Source organism: Nelumbo lutea, chromosome 1, assembly GCF_056320005.1.
Source record: "Nelumbo lutea isolate HS-2025 chromosome 1, American lotus-T2T, whole genome shotgun sequence".
NCBI classification, from domain to species: Eukaryota; Viridiplantae; Streptophyta; class Magnoliopsida; order Proteales; family Nelumbonaceae; genus Nelumbo; species Nelumbo lutea.
Window position 1 is genome coordinate 205,877,366 of NC_142684.1, and position 15,029 is coordinate 205,892,394.

The window sequence follows — 15,029 nt, forward strand, 5'->3', positions numbered from 1 at the left end:
TAGCAAGTTTAATGAGTTGAAAATTTTCAATTAATCTACAACAGATTTCCTTCTTTTCTTACCATTTTAATTAGTCTCTAGCATCCCTTTTTATTGTCGTTTATAAGTGTGTATTCAAACAATTCCCGTCACTTATAAGTGTGTATTCAAACATTTATAAGTGTTATTTACAACTGTTACATGTGCACGACTCCACACTCACTTGGCCATTTTGGCGTTATAGCAATTCCCGTCACATTCATTTAATTATGTCAGCCCTTATTAGCCAACGCTACCTTTGTCTTGTTTTTTTTTTGTTTCAATTAATTTCTCTAGTTAAGAAGACACTTATTTCATAATACCGTTTAGTTGTAGTATTTGTTAACATCGTCCCCATCATGGTTTTTAAAATTGACTCGGCGATCGAACTGATTAGGGGTTTGGTTATCGGGTTGAATGCTTGAATGGTTGGTTCGTTCTAACAAAAAAGTAAAAAAATTGAAGAAACGGTCAAAACCATTTGAACAATTAATTGGCTGGTTCAGCGGTTTGCTGACTAAAATCAATGGTTTTGGGAAAAAACGGAACCGATCAGATGACCAATTCTGGGTTTTCTGGTCTGATCTAGTTTTGAAAACCATGGTCCCCATAGGTCACTTAATCCAATCCTATAGTTAAGAAGACACTTATTTCCTTGTATAATGTTTTGTTCAAAAATTTCCTAGTCATTTCTAGCCTCGATCATTTACTAGTCATTGTCAACACAAATTTTGAGCTAAATTTTGAGCATAAAAAATTCATGCAGACAAATTCAAAGAAATTTATTATTTTTTTTGTAGAAATTTAAATAGGATACAAACTCTCTTTTTCTTTGAAGAAATACCCTCTGATTCTCTTGTCATGGACATGATTGAACTTGCATTTGTAGCTTGTCACGGACACGACCCGTAAAGCTTGACGACTTTAATGGTTGGAGGTTCCTTCTAATGATTCGACCAAGATCTTCTTGACTACAATTTAATAGAAGATTTCTTATTTGCAATAATTTGATGAGAGCTTTCCTTGAGCACAGCAACTCAAAGGACCAAATTCTTCAATTTGCATGACATAGGACTGCAGTAATTTTGAAACTTCAACAGTTGAGAAGCCGAATTTCTGATTAAGAATTACTGGAGAGAGCCAAAAAAGAGAGAATGATTTTAGTCGAAAATCTCTCAACATGCATGTGACTAACAACATTTATTTTGAAACTTCAACGATTCACATTGACTCATGAACTAGACTTCTCGTCCCATCCCCCCTTTATAATGAATTGAGTTTATTTGAAGAATCCGCCCCCATTTCAATTTTGAAATTCGTGTTGTAAAAGTTAATGATACGAGTCTTAATTTTCTTTTACCCAATCAATTAGACATTATTACATATTAGTGTATTAAATGGATCCCACTGTGTGAAAATTTGAGGACCAAAATGCAGCTGGTGACTGTTAAAGTCAGCAGTCAAATCGTAGCCAGAAACCCAAAGTTCCAAACCAACCTCCCTGACAGCCACGTTACTGATCGACACAATTACTCACGTTTTGTTTAAATAAAGAAGAAATTTCCCCACACCCCTTTACCCCCTTCAACTAAAAAACTTACACACCACGCAAACACAATGCTCCACGGCTTAGCAGCTTCGTCATCTTCTTCACTTCTGGTCTCTACTTCTCGTCTCTCCACTCTCTCTTCCTCTCTCCTCCCTCCCGCTAATCTCTCCATTAAACCTTCGACCTTTCCGCGTAAGTCCAAATCACTGTCTCTCTTCGCCAGCCCCATGAGTTGGTTGGGAAAGCTAGGGCTAGGTTTTGGCACCCGAGCTGCTGAAACCTCCGCGGTTTCTTCTGCTTCTTCTTCTTCCATCGCTCAAGGTCCCGACGACGACATACCCGCACCCGGGCAGCAGTTCGCTCAATTCGGTGCCGGATGTTTCTGGGGCGTCGAGTTGGCTTACCAGAGAGTTCCCGGAGTTACCAAGACGGAGGTTGGATACAGTCAAGGTCATCCGCATAATCCGACCTATAACGACGTTTGCTCGGGGACCACGCAGCATTCCGAGGTTGTTAGGGTTCAATACGATCCCAAGGAGTGCAGTTACGAGAATTTGCTTGATGTTTTTTGGGCTCGCCATGATCCTACCACGCTTAATCGGCAGGTATAGTGATTTATTTAGTTTTTTTATTGGTTTGAGAGGCGTCTCTAATTGCTTTTGCGTTTTTCTTGGTTATTGCTACTGTTTTATTTGTGGTAGAGAATTTTGGCATGTCTGTAGAATTTTTGGTGTTTCTGCTAGAATTTAGTATTTTTGGTTAGTCCTTGTGTTGAATTTAGTTCTTTTTTTAGAGTGGATTCTCAGTTTTTTTGACAACTTCACTGAAAATTGAGTGGATTTATGAAATATTTGTACGTACCATTAGGTCTATGTTGTTACTAGTTCTGTTGTTGTCTGATTTAGGACTATGAAGTGCAGAGGAACTCAGGAACTACTGGCTATCTATGATGAGCAGTTTAGGGTCCGTTTGGTTTGCAGTCGGAATCGGAACCGGAATGGTCTATTCCCCCGCGTGTTTTGGCTCAGACTGGATACGAATGGGAATCAGAATTGGGAGAATTGGCTGTAATGGTTTCTAGCAAAGGGAGGGGAGAGAATGACCATTCCCTCAAAGCGGGGAATACCATTCCACCAGGATTGGGAATAGGATTCCTATTGCCCAACCGAAGTACCGAAGGGTTGGAAGATTCCAGACCCCAATTCCCGCCAACCAAATGGACCCTATAATTTTACATGAAGTTCTGACTACTGCGCAAGTTTAGGGCCACAGCATCTGAAAGTTTCTGACTACTGCGCAAGTAGGTAAATATTGTGGGGGTGCTCCTAAATTGGCTTGTTGCTATGTATTGTTGAATCGACCTTGAATTTGATTGTGAGTAGGTAATTAATTACTATGGCCTATGGGAGTTTTATGATTTTGCTGGTGTGGCAGTTGTTTGTTTTGAAAAAATTAAATCATACGTACTGGAGAACACACCCTTTATAGGGTGTATTGTAAATATTTACTTATGTAGGACTTGAACATTCATGGCTACAATTTTTATATAAATAAATAGTAACACCATATCCAACCAATTGGGCTATTAGGGTATTTCTTTTAACTATTTTTGTGTAGATGCTTCATCAAATGATGGGGGTCTCATGGCCTCAGCCAAAGAACTACAGGACATAGGTTATTTGTATTAAATCTTCAGTTTGAGAAAGAGAGCAAACAATATGGAATTAGAGCAATTTTAGTTGAGGGATTTAATAACTACTTTCACGTTTTGACTAGAAGAGTTTTAGTTGATGTGAGTTTGAGCTTAACCCCAATCCAACGTTGTAAAACTTGGACCAGACTGGTTGGTCTGACCATCAGACTTGGGAACTAGAGGGAATTTGGTTTATTAAACCCCAGTTTTTAGTTTTTTTTTTTTTTCCCTAAAAACCGTCTGACCCACTATTAACTTGGGCAAACCATTAACTTTTGTTGTGCCCTTTGTTTGTGGTAACTCCATACTAAGACACCACTGATTGGAAGAAAACTTAAAAACCCCCCTTCTTTTATTTTCTATTTTATATACCATCATCCAATCATGCTCCATCAGAAACATTTAAAGCAACAAGATGAATATAAAATGTAAGCATATTTCATATTGTTTCAAATAATTAGAGATACAAGCAACCAAAAGAAAACTTTGTAATGATTTTGTGGTTGACTGGCCGTTAATTGACTGGTTGGCCTGATCAATGCTTAGTCATCCCAGGCAACCATATCGTGAGTACAAACCAACTATAATAAAATAAAACACAATTTTACAAATTGTCTACCAAACATGGTTACCACAAAGCAGAATTACTTATTTTTTCTCCTTTCTTTCCATCTACACGACTATTTGATGCCCTGGTAGCCCACCTGAGCAGGCAATTCAGGCTTGCTAACAATGCCTTCGCTTCTCTAAATAAGAATTTAAGAATCCATGGGACGAAGGTGCATCTGTGCTTGAGGATAGCCAAAGCACCATTTGGCAGTTCCCTTCTACTATTAAACCATTCCATCCCAATGAGAAGGCTAGTTTCAATCCTTGAAGAAGTGCAAACAATTTATTCCTGAGAACTGAGAAATATTCTTTCACCAGCTAGGCCTGTTAGCTAATCAAGATATATTCAGTATGGTCTCTAAAGATCCCACCTACTTTTATGATGACCAAGCATGATATATGTGCATGAATGCCACATAGGGGAATGGGTAGAAGTTCCTCACCATCGTGGGATACTTAAAAGAGAAGGGCTTGTTCTATGAATTCCATTACAGGATGGCCTTAGCTTCTGTACTCCACATTTATCATGGATGTACTAATGACCCCACTCTATTGAACTACTAGTTCTTTGCTGGTTCCAGTGTTCTTGGAATTTTAGATAAGGTAGTAGGTTTCTATGTTAAACCAAGGCACTTCGGTTTTGCAGTTTTTCTGAGATCTTCTTTCCCTTGCCTTGGGTGTTTGTTACCTTTGGACTGAAACCACCACTTTGAGAGGGTGAACCTCTAGAATTTGAGAGAGGGAAGGAGGGAGGGAGTTACAGATTCAGCTAATCTTGTAACAGTTTCTTGTATTCAACTTGTCAAGTTGCTGCCTACGTGGCTTCCAGCTCCTCTTTTCTTTCTTCTAGAATATACTTGTTGTTGTATGACTGACTTAGCTATGGCTTCATTCGATCTCCTAACAGCTCCTCTCCCTGACGGGGTACCCTCATCCTCGAGGTGGAATCAAGGAAATTTCTGCCTCAGCACCGAACAAGTCTCCCAAGTTGCAACATCTCTTGTTAATCCTATCCATTCAACCAGGGCTTCTTTCACAATCTTCCTTCCCACCTTAACCCATCAGTAGTCTTGAACTGTCTTGGGTTGTAATTGTAGGACATCATAATCATTGAAATCTGGTAGTACTGAGCATGGTGTGGTAGGGACCCAAACATGTTTTAAGTAAAGAGATGTGAAAAACTGGGTGGACGCATGGAGTGGGAGGTAGGTCCAATCTGTAAGAAACTGAGCTAATGCATTCTAGAATTGTATAAGGACCATTATATTTTGGTGACAGTTGTATGGGCAATCATGGTCCATCGGGTATTGGTGGGGTAATGAGGGAAGAGGATGGAAATATTTTAGCCATGTATTCAGGTAAAGGTTTTAAAACGTGGAGGTGTGACGTGAGGCGTTCCACTACCTAGAGGCGTTAGGCGTAGTTCAGAATGCTAGAGGCGTAAGCCTCCCGAACACAAGGAGGCGTAGTCCTCCTTAAGAGGAGGGGGGTTAGGAGGAGGATGAAGAGGAAGGGGGGATCTCATTTTTTCTTTATTTTTAATAAAAATCTTTTATGTTAAGAAGAATAAAGATGCATAACATTAGTTGAAAGGGAGGGGGGGTCTTAACCCCTTTCTGTTAAAAGGACTCTCAGTCACTGATCTCAATAGAGATGCTTACCCTTTTCTGTTTCTCCCTCACCTCCATCAAACAACCTTGAGACATCCCGATCCCATCTGTGAAGGAGTGATGACCCTAAACTTCAATGGAAGTGCTTTAGGTAACCCTGGCTTAGCTGGTATTGGAGGCATAGTAAGGGATGAAAGGGGCGGCAACATATGTTGAACTTTCAGCGGTACAATTGGTTTGGCTGATTCCACAAAGGCCGAAGTGATGGCTGCTCTCACAGGAATCAAAATAATAAAAAGTTTGGGAATCCAGAATTTAATCATTGCAGGTGATTCAGCAAATACTATAAAATGGTTAAGAGACAAAGAGGGGGGACCTTAGAGATTGAGCCACTACTTGGCAGAGGCTAGGGACTCTTTGGACTGTTTAAATGTAAAATTAATTTGGATTCCTAGGGAACACAATCATACAGCAGATGGCTTAGCCAGTGGCGTGTATTTGGATCATTTGTATAGCAACAAGCTTCCTTCTTTGTAATCTGTTGGGTTCTTCCCCTGCTTTGTACATCTTCTCATGTGCCTCTTCTTCCTTAATGAATCCTGGTTAATTTTTTCTCACAAAAAAAAAAAAAAAATTCTGGTCATCCCTGTACTCTAGTAGTGAGTTTCTCGAATTTGATCTGATAGGCCCTCACTGATCCCACCTGTTGAGTTTTGACAGTGACTCATCGAAATCCTCGAACCCTGAAGGTTTGAATCTTACACATAGTACTTCTGTGAAATCACTCCAAGAAACTTGAGGGTGGGATTGGCAAAGCCATTGGAACCAGAGGATGGCTTCTCCTTCTAAGTGAAAAGAGGCAATCAAAACTCTTTGGTTACTAGGGGTTTCATGGAATTTGAAATACATCTCAGATTTGTAAATCCAGGGCACTGGATCTTCACCAGCAAACATCGGAAACTCCAGTTTGGGTAAGAATATTTTACCTCTGTTACCTCTGCCGCCTCGACCTATGTCACCGCAGACAGCCTCTTGTTCTCCTTCTCGATTATGGCTGGTGTTCCCCTTTTTGAGTTGCAGCATTACCACCATAAGAGTCATTTTCAGTTTCTGAATGTCACCAGATATTTTGTGCAAGCCCACTTCCATTCTATCTATTTGATCCTCCATTGTTTCAGACCATGTACTCAGCATCTTCGCTACCCAATCAACTCTGGTACCGGATTTGTTAGCCTTGGACTGAAACCACCACTTTGAGGGGGTGAACCTCCAGAATTCAGAGAGAGAGAGAGATAGAGATGGCAATCCACAATCTTCTTTATTCCCCTTATTATACTTGTAATCTGAAGAGCTATACTCGAAGTAGCAAGGAGGAGAAGAGAACCACAGAACTGAAGAGAATGTCGAACTATTCTATCCAGTCGACCAGTCCTTTATTTATAGATGAATATGGTACAAGGTACAAGAAATTACTGGGATGCCCCTGATTAGTGATGGGACACCCAGATGACTTAAATCATTAAACAGGATTAGGCCCAGGCCCATTAACACAAGCCCAGTTACAAGATAAGTTAAACATAAGAATGGGCTAATAAGAACTCTTATCAGCCAAACATCACTCTAACATTCTAACACTCCCCCTCAAGCTAAGCATGAATATCAATCATGTTTAACTTGCCAAGTATGTCCTTGAACTTCGTTGATGCCAGCCCTTTAGTTAATACATCTGCAATCTGCATCTCTGATGGATTGTTGGCAATGTTGATAGCAGCTTTATTATCACAATACAGCTTGAGAGGACCCTCAGTCTTGATACCAAGCTCATTAAGGAGAGTCCTGAGCCATAAGAGTTCAGCAACCCCGTGTGCCATAGCCCGGTATTCTGCTTCTGCACTTGATCTAGCCACAACATTCTGCTTCTTACTACGCCATGTGACTAGGTTTCCTCCCAAGAATGTACAGTAACATGAGGTTGATTTTCTGTCTCCAACGGACTCAGCCCAATCAGCATCAGTGTAGGCTTCAATTTCAAGTCTGCTGTTTTTTCTGAATAGAATTCCTTTCCCTGGGCAAGTTTTCAAGTATCTGAGGATTCTTTCCACTGCTCTCATATGAGGAGCCTTTGGTGAGTGCATGAATTGACTGACAACATGCACTGCATAGGCAATATCTACCTGAGTAAGGGATAAGTATATCAGTTTTCCTACCAACTTTTGGTACCTTTCCTTATCACAGTATTCATCACCCATTGATTCTTGTAATCCATGGCTTGGTTCTATTGGAGTGTCTGCTGGCCTACACCCCATCATGCCTGTTTCTTCTAGGAGATTTAGCACATACTTTCTTTGACATATGTAGATTCCTTCTCTTGATCTAGCAACTTCAATTCCAAGAAAGTATCTCAGATTTCCCAAGTCTTTGATATCAAATTCTGAAGCTAAGAACTCCTTCAGCCTCTTCATCTCTTTCACATCATTTCCAGTAATCACCATATCATCCACATACACAATGAGTGCTGTAAGTTTGTCATCCTGTCTCCTTGTAAACAATGTATGATCTGCACTACTCTGAGTGTACCCTACTTTCTTCATGGCCAAACAAAGTCTTTCAAACCATGCCCGGGGAGATTGCTTCAAACCATATAATGCTTTCCTTAGTTTACATACATTCTTTCCAACATCATATCCAGGTGGGGGTCCCATGAATACCTCTTCATGAAGATCACCATTTAGGAAGGCATTCTTCACATCCAGCTGATGAAGTTCCCAAGAGAATTTTGCTGCTAGTGACAGTAGAACCCTGATTGTGTTGAGCTTTGCTACTGGGGCAAAGGTTTCCTTGTAGTCAATTCCTTCCTTTTGTGTAAATCCCTTTGCCACAAGTCTGGCCTTGTACCTCTCAATTGACCCATCTTCCCTGTGCTTTACTGTGAATACCCACTTGCACCCAACAGTGCCTTTCCCTTCTGGCAGGTCCACCAATTCCCATGTCCTTGCTTTCATTAGGGCTTTCATCTCCTCATTCATGGCTTCTTTCCACCTCGGATCAGATGCCGCCTCTGAATACCTGGAAGGGACACATACAGAGGAAAGGGCAGACACAAAGGAATGATAGGCAGGGGATAAGTGTGAGTAAGAAACATAATCGACTATGGGATGCCGAGTGGTACAAGAACGAACAGGCTTACGGAGAGCAATAGGAAGATCCAAATCTGAATTGAGTGAATCAGAATTACCTTGGATTGCAGAGACAGATTGATCTGAGTTCAACTGGTTGCAATCATGAGGTTGAGGGGCCTTCTTCCTTCTACTGTATGTAAGTATCTCTTTTTCTTGTTTACTGGAACCTTCAGGAGCATCAGCCGAATCTGGAGAAGCAACTGGCACAGTGGAAGTCTCACTAAGTTGACCCGGAATGTTACAGCTAGTAGTAGTGGAAGGTGATGAAATGGGAACAAAAAAGAAGGGAGAATGAGAATCCTCTTCCAACCCACTACTCTCCCCCCGAAGAGGACTCTGAGAAGACTGGAAATAGGGTTGAGACTCAAAGAAGACTACATCCCTAGTGACATTTTTTCTTGGAGACAGGATCATAACACTTATACCCTTTCTGCGTAGGAGAGTACCCAAAAAATATTCCCTTTGTAGCCTTAGGATCCAGCTTGGTCTTCTTTGGATCTTTCACATGTATGAAGCATGTACAACCAAAAACCCGCGGGGGAAGATGAAATTTTGGAAGAGTGGGACACAAAACAGAGAAATGAGTTTTCATACCCAGTACCTTAGATGGCATCCGATTTATCAGGTAAGATGCAGTAAGAACAGCTTGAGACCAATATTGTTTGGGCACATTGTGCTGGAAAAGAAGGGCTCGAGCTGTCTCCAATAGATGCCTGTTCTTGCGCTCAGCAACCCCATTTTGCTGAGGGGTGTAAGCACATGATGATTGATGTAACATGCCTGCATCTTCCATGAATGAGTTCAGGGATCTTTCAAAGTATTCGGCTGCATTGTCTGAACGGAATTGCTTGATCTTTTTATCAAATTGTGTTTCAACCATCTTGCAAAACATCATAGTTATCCGGGGAACTTCTTCACGTCCTTTCAACAGATAAATCCAAGTGCACCGAGAATAATGGTCAATAAAACTGATAAAGTAACGGAAGCCATCAATGGAAACAATGGGTGAAGGACCCCAAACATCAGAATGAACCAAATCAAAAGGGGCTTGAATTTCATTACTAGAAATTGGATACATTGATCTACATTGTTTTGACATTTGACACACATCACAAATTAAACTCTGACTCAGAATGCCCTTACATAATTCGGGAAACAACATTGCTAAGGAAGAAAAAGACAAATGACCTAGCCTAGCATGCCACAAGTGTAGCCTAGCTATTGACTCCACACTTTCCGGACTAGTAGTAGAAGCTTGCAAGGCTGAGCTGACATCTTCATCAAAATAGTAGAGGCCCCCATACTCATGACCACTCCCAATCGTTCTCCTCGTCAATCTGTCCTGGAAGACACAATGAGAAGGAAAGAAAGTTATACTACAGTTCAAGTTTTTTGTAAGCTTTGAAACAGACAACAGATTTGAGGTAAGACTAGAAACATGTAAGACTGATTTAAGAGAGAGATCCTTGCTTAGGTCAACCACCCCCTTTCCAGAGATGGTGGAGAGGGACCCATCAGCTACTCTCATCTTATCCTGGCCAGACAACAGATGATATGTGGAGAATAAGGAGGACATATGTGTCATATGGTCAGTGGCTCCTGAATCAATCACCCAAGAGGTAGAATTAATGGAACTAGATGCACTAAATGCAGAGGTTGTACCTGATTTGGCAAGAGAGGTGGAAGCTAAAGAATTGTTCTTCAGACGGGCTAATGCCCGGCTGAGAACCTCTACCTCACTAGCTGTGAAGCCCAAAGTACTTGGTCCAGAGGAGTCGGCAGCCTGCCTTGCGGTGGAAGATGACACTGTCTGAATACTCTGTGAGTTGTCACTACTGTTGTTGGTGGCAAGATTCCCACTTGTTGTGTGGCCCTTATGTTGCCTTTTGTCCTTTCTCAGAGCAGCTGGCTTCAGATGAGGGTACAGGACCCAACATTTCTCCTTTGTGTGTTTCTCACCACCACAATGTGTACACTTGAGGGACTTCTTGTCTGAAAATCTATTCCCCTTAGTGGAGACTAAGGCTGAATGTTCTCCAGGTAGTTCTGTTGACTGTGTCTGGAAGTCAACTTGCGTCTCCTTTCTCCTTACTTCTTCATTCCTCACCAGGTAGTAGACATGGTGAAGTTCAGGTAATTCATCTCTCCCTATAATCTGTGACCTTATACCTTCATATACAGGGTCAAGACCCGCCAGAAACTTGAAGGCTCTGCCCTCCTCAATCTGCTTATCATGCCTCCCCTTATCATTAGCATTTTCCCAATCCAAGATCAAATGGTGGTCAAGCTCTTCCCAGAGGCCTTCCAGTGTTGCAAAGTAGGTTGCCACGGACATGTCTCCTTGCCTTAGGGCTGCAATGTCTTGGTTCAGCCTGTAGATTCTAGCATTGTTCTTTTTCTGGCCATATGTCTTAGATACTTTCTCCCAAATTTTAGCAGCTGTGGGGAAATGATGAACAGTTCTGGCCACCCTAGGAGTCATAGAGGCCAGCAACCAAGACATGACTGTGGCATTTTCCTTGCGTCACACGGTGTATTCAGGACTGCCAATTTCTGGTTGTTTCTTGTCTCCATCCAAATAGCCTGTGAGGTCACGAGAGGTAATGAACAACATTGCTGAGACAGACCACTCTTTGAAGTTATACTCATCTAGCAGCACACTTGTAATCTGCAAGCTGTGCAGATTAGGGTTTTCCAGGTTTGAGGACCTTGTAACAGGTCTGTTATCTCTAGAAGAAACTTCACCGGATAGTGAGGACATCCTGACTTCAGTCCAAGAGTTGTTCACAGTACTATAGGTGATTCTGTTAAGAACTGGCCAAATTGGTCACTGTGTTCACAGTACGGGTACAATAGCAAGTAGAGGTCTGTAACTGAACCAGTTCACAGTGTTGGTAAAAGTTTAAGGCTGCAACTGTGTGGTGCAAAAGTTGCCGCAGTTCTGGTAAAAGGTAAAGGTCTGTAACTGAACCAGTTCAGTCCAAGAGTAGGGCTGATAACCGACCTGAAGAAAATCTGTAACTGAGGTTGAAGGAGCTAAGTCTTTACCACTTGTTCTGCACAAGTCTTGCTGGAGCACGAAGCTGCAACTGTAGAGGAAGTTCTCCCCCTCTCGGCTAGTGCTAGGACTGCTGAATCAGCCCTCAACCAGGTCTGTCCTATACAGACCTCTCTTAGTAGCCCAATAGCTACTACTTGCTGGTGTAATCTAGTAGGACATCTACTTCTGGGTCTTACTTCCCTTGAGTCCTACAACCAAGAGAAACCCTAGGTTCGAACTTGCTTTACTCTCTTACACTCCTAGGTCTTCACTGCAGCAACCCAGAAAAGGAAGAGAGAAGAGGAAAGGACAGCAAGAGAAAAGAGTGCGCCTGCTGAAACCAGGAAGGAGCTAATGCTCTGATACCATGTAATCTGAAGAGCTATACTCGAAGTAGCAAGGAGGAGAAGAGAACCACAGAACTGAAGAGAATGTCGAACTATTCTATCCAGTCGACCAGTTACAAGATAAGTTAAACATAAGAATGGGCTAATAAGAACTCTTATCAGCCAAACATCACTCTAACATTCTAACAATACTGCCTCTTATATAGGCTTTACAACAAGATCAAGATCAGGAATCAAGAATCAACAGCTATCAAGAATTGACAGTTACAGTTTCAGGTAATCTTCTAACAGTTTCTTGTATTCAACTTGTCAAGTTGCTACTGATGTGGCTTCCAGCTCCTCTTTTCTTTCTTCTGGAATATACTTCTATGGCTGGCTTAGCTACGACTTCACTCAAGCTCCTAACAGTGTTGCACTTACTTATATGCCAGAATCTCTTATTTCAAGAAAGAGGAAGTTATAGCTATAGCTTTAAGATAGCAAGCTGTGCTAGCAGATTGCAGTCTCATCAAAATTCTGCATAAAATCCTGACAATATAACCTTACTTTCCTCAATATCTGTGCATGCAATAGTGTTCATAAGTTTCGCTGTAAAGGGGAACTGACTCAGTATTTTTATGACTATGATGATCCAAGATTATTTTCCTATTTGTTAACCGTGTTCCTAATGATCCATGATCCATCCTCTCTGTACGATGTAAATTACTGAACTGAGTATGTGTAACTGTAATTTCCTGTGATTTGTTTCCTTTTATTGCATGTGACCTGTCAGAGAAACGCAATTGGGCAGGTTGCATCTTCAGTTTAGACTTTTATCCGCTCCTGCTAAATTCTCTGGGTTAGGTGCAATTGACCTGCGATCTTTCTCTAGGTTGATGTGTGTGCTTCTGTCTGATCTGCACTTTAAAACATTGTTTCTACCTATTTCACGTTTTATGATATTTTTCTTTTGGAATGTCAACTGGATTTTGGATGGCCCAACAATATTTGATATCCAGATACCTGTATGCTACCAACATACATCTCATAATTTTTTTTGAAGCTATGCTAGTAATAAACTTCTCTATGGTTTCAAAGTTTGACTGTTCTAGTAATAAACTTCTCCATTCTCATCCTTGGCTTGAACATGATTTGGGGTGGATGATGGAGCTTTGATTCCAATGGTTGCCTTCTGTGAATTGAGCTCCTCTCCCTTTATGAGAGAGGGGAGAAGAAGAAGATGATGAGCAAATATGGAACCATTGAATTGGCAGAGAGCAATAGAGAAAAAATCATAATCTTTTCTTTGTTATTCAAGATTGGATGACACTCAACTTTTGAACTTTCAGTTTTACTTATTCATTTTATCTCTCCTAATATGCAGGGGAATGATGTAGGCACACAGTATAGATCCGGTATATACTATTACACGCCAGAGCAAGAGAAAGCTGCACGAGAGTCAATGGAACAACAGCAGAAACAGTTAAGCAGGAAAATTGTTACCGAGATTCTACCAGTAAAGAAATTCTACAGAGCAGAAGAGTACCACCAACAGTATCTGGCAAAAGGAGGCCGATTTGGGTTCAAGCAGTCAACCGAGAAAGGTTGCAATGATCCAATCCGCTGCTACGGCTGAGTTGAAGCCTTGAAGGCAGTCCTAACATGAAGCATACGTTCCATGCCTGCGTTAAAAGGAGGTTAATGAGTTTCGTGTATTCTTCCTTGAACTGGATATATCTAGTTCTAGTCCATGTAATGCAATATCAACGGCTGTATCTAAATGTTGGCCTTAAAGTTCTATATATATATATATTTAATGTATTGTTAATAGAATCTAACCCTGCGTCTATCTTGCCTTTACTGTGCATATATACTTGGTTTTTCATTCCTGTTTATCGTAATAGGGATGTTGGATTCCTGGAACATGTGATATTTTGGTTGGTTAGGATTACTTGGGACTGAGGGAGTCCATCTAGTGCTGAGTGCTGAAGAGTGGAGAGTGAATATACAATTAAAGGTGGCAATTCACTATCATCGAGTGCTGTTGACATGGGCCATTTCTCAAATCTGCGGATGACGTGTCACGTGTGTACATAGGGGTGTCAATGGACTGGTTTTGGGTTGGATTCTGTCTAAACCAAGACAGTCCAGACTTAATCTAAAGTATTTATCGGTTCGGATTGGATCTGGTTCATCTGTGATGAATTTATATTGGATTGGATTGTATCGAGCCATCAATATCTAGTCCATTGATAGGAGGTAAGAATTTAGGTGTCAATGGATCAGATTTGGGTTGGAATTAATCTAAATTAAAACGAATTTGAACAGATTGGATGGTCCAGACATTAAATTGGACCGATCTGAAATGGTCCAAAATAATCATTTTGAATTGGACCTGGTCTATTTTTAATAGACTCACATTAGACCGGATTGGATTGAACCAAAACCAGTCCAATTGACACCAATAGACTGGGTGGTGCCTAATGTTGGCATGAGCCGTAAGGCCCGAAACACAGGCCTTGTTAGCTGTCAGTGGGTCTGGTGACCCGAAAAACAGCAAAGTCTTTGCAACAGATCTGGACATACTATTGGCTATTGCTGAATTCGAAAATAGGGCACAGCATTTTCTTTAGCCAGTTGTCTTGACAACCCAATTCCTTTCTAGCTTTCCTTCTCTATCTCAAACTTCTAACCTACCAAGGCGTTGATCATAATAATAAACAAACAATTGGATAAAGTAAACATGAGGTGCAGTGTTTCTAGATGAGTCATGTTGCAAAAGGATTTGAAACCTGCATCAAGGGCTCCATTCTACATCTGGACTAAAATCCGTCCTCATGTGGTTAGTTCACTCTGCAGTCCCTTTACTTTTACATGTCAAAAGAAGGATCTTACCTGGACTGGCCAATTATCTCTCCACGTCTCTGAAAGAGATTCATACAGAAAGTCCTTACTGGAGCCTGGAGATCATTTAGTTTGGTAGACAGGCTGTTATGATGAAAATA

General features: G+C 41.1%; 1 protein-coding gene across 1 annotated transcript; it reads left to right on the forward strand.

Moving 5' to 3' along the window:
* The first annotated feature begins 1,535 nt into the window (after window positions 1-1,535).
* On the forward strand, window positions 1,536-13,862 carry LOC148880562 (peptide methionine sulfoxide reductase A1-like). Its single transcript, XM_088962511.1, has 2 exons — window positions 1,536-2,172; window positions 13,409-13,862. The coding sequence occupies exons 1-2, from the start codon at window positions 1,636-1,638 to the stop codon at window positions 13,658-13,660; spliced, it is 789 nt and encodes a 262-aa protein (XP_088818637.1). The 5' UTR covers window positions 1,536-1,635; the 3' UTR covers window positions 13,661-13,862.
* The last annotated feature ends 1,167 nt before the right edge of the window (window positions 13,863-15,029 follow it).

Bases quoted from the DNA above. Each gene is read 5' to 3' on its own strand.
- LOC148880562 (XM_088962511.1), top strand. From the start codon at position 1,636: ATGCTCCACGGCTTAGCAGCTTCGTCATCTTCTTCACTTCTGGTCTCT. The intron at 2,173-13,408 runs GTATAGTGATTT...CCTAATATGCAG, and splicing joins CTACCACGCTTAATCGGCAG to GGGAATGATGTAGGCACACA.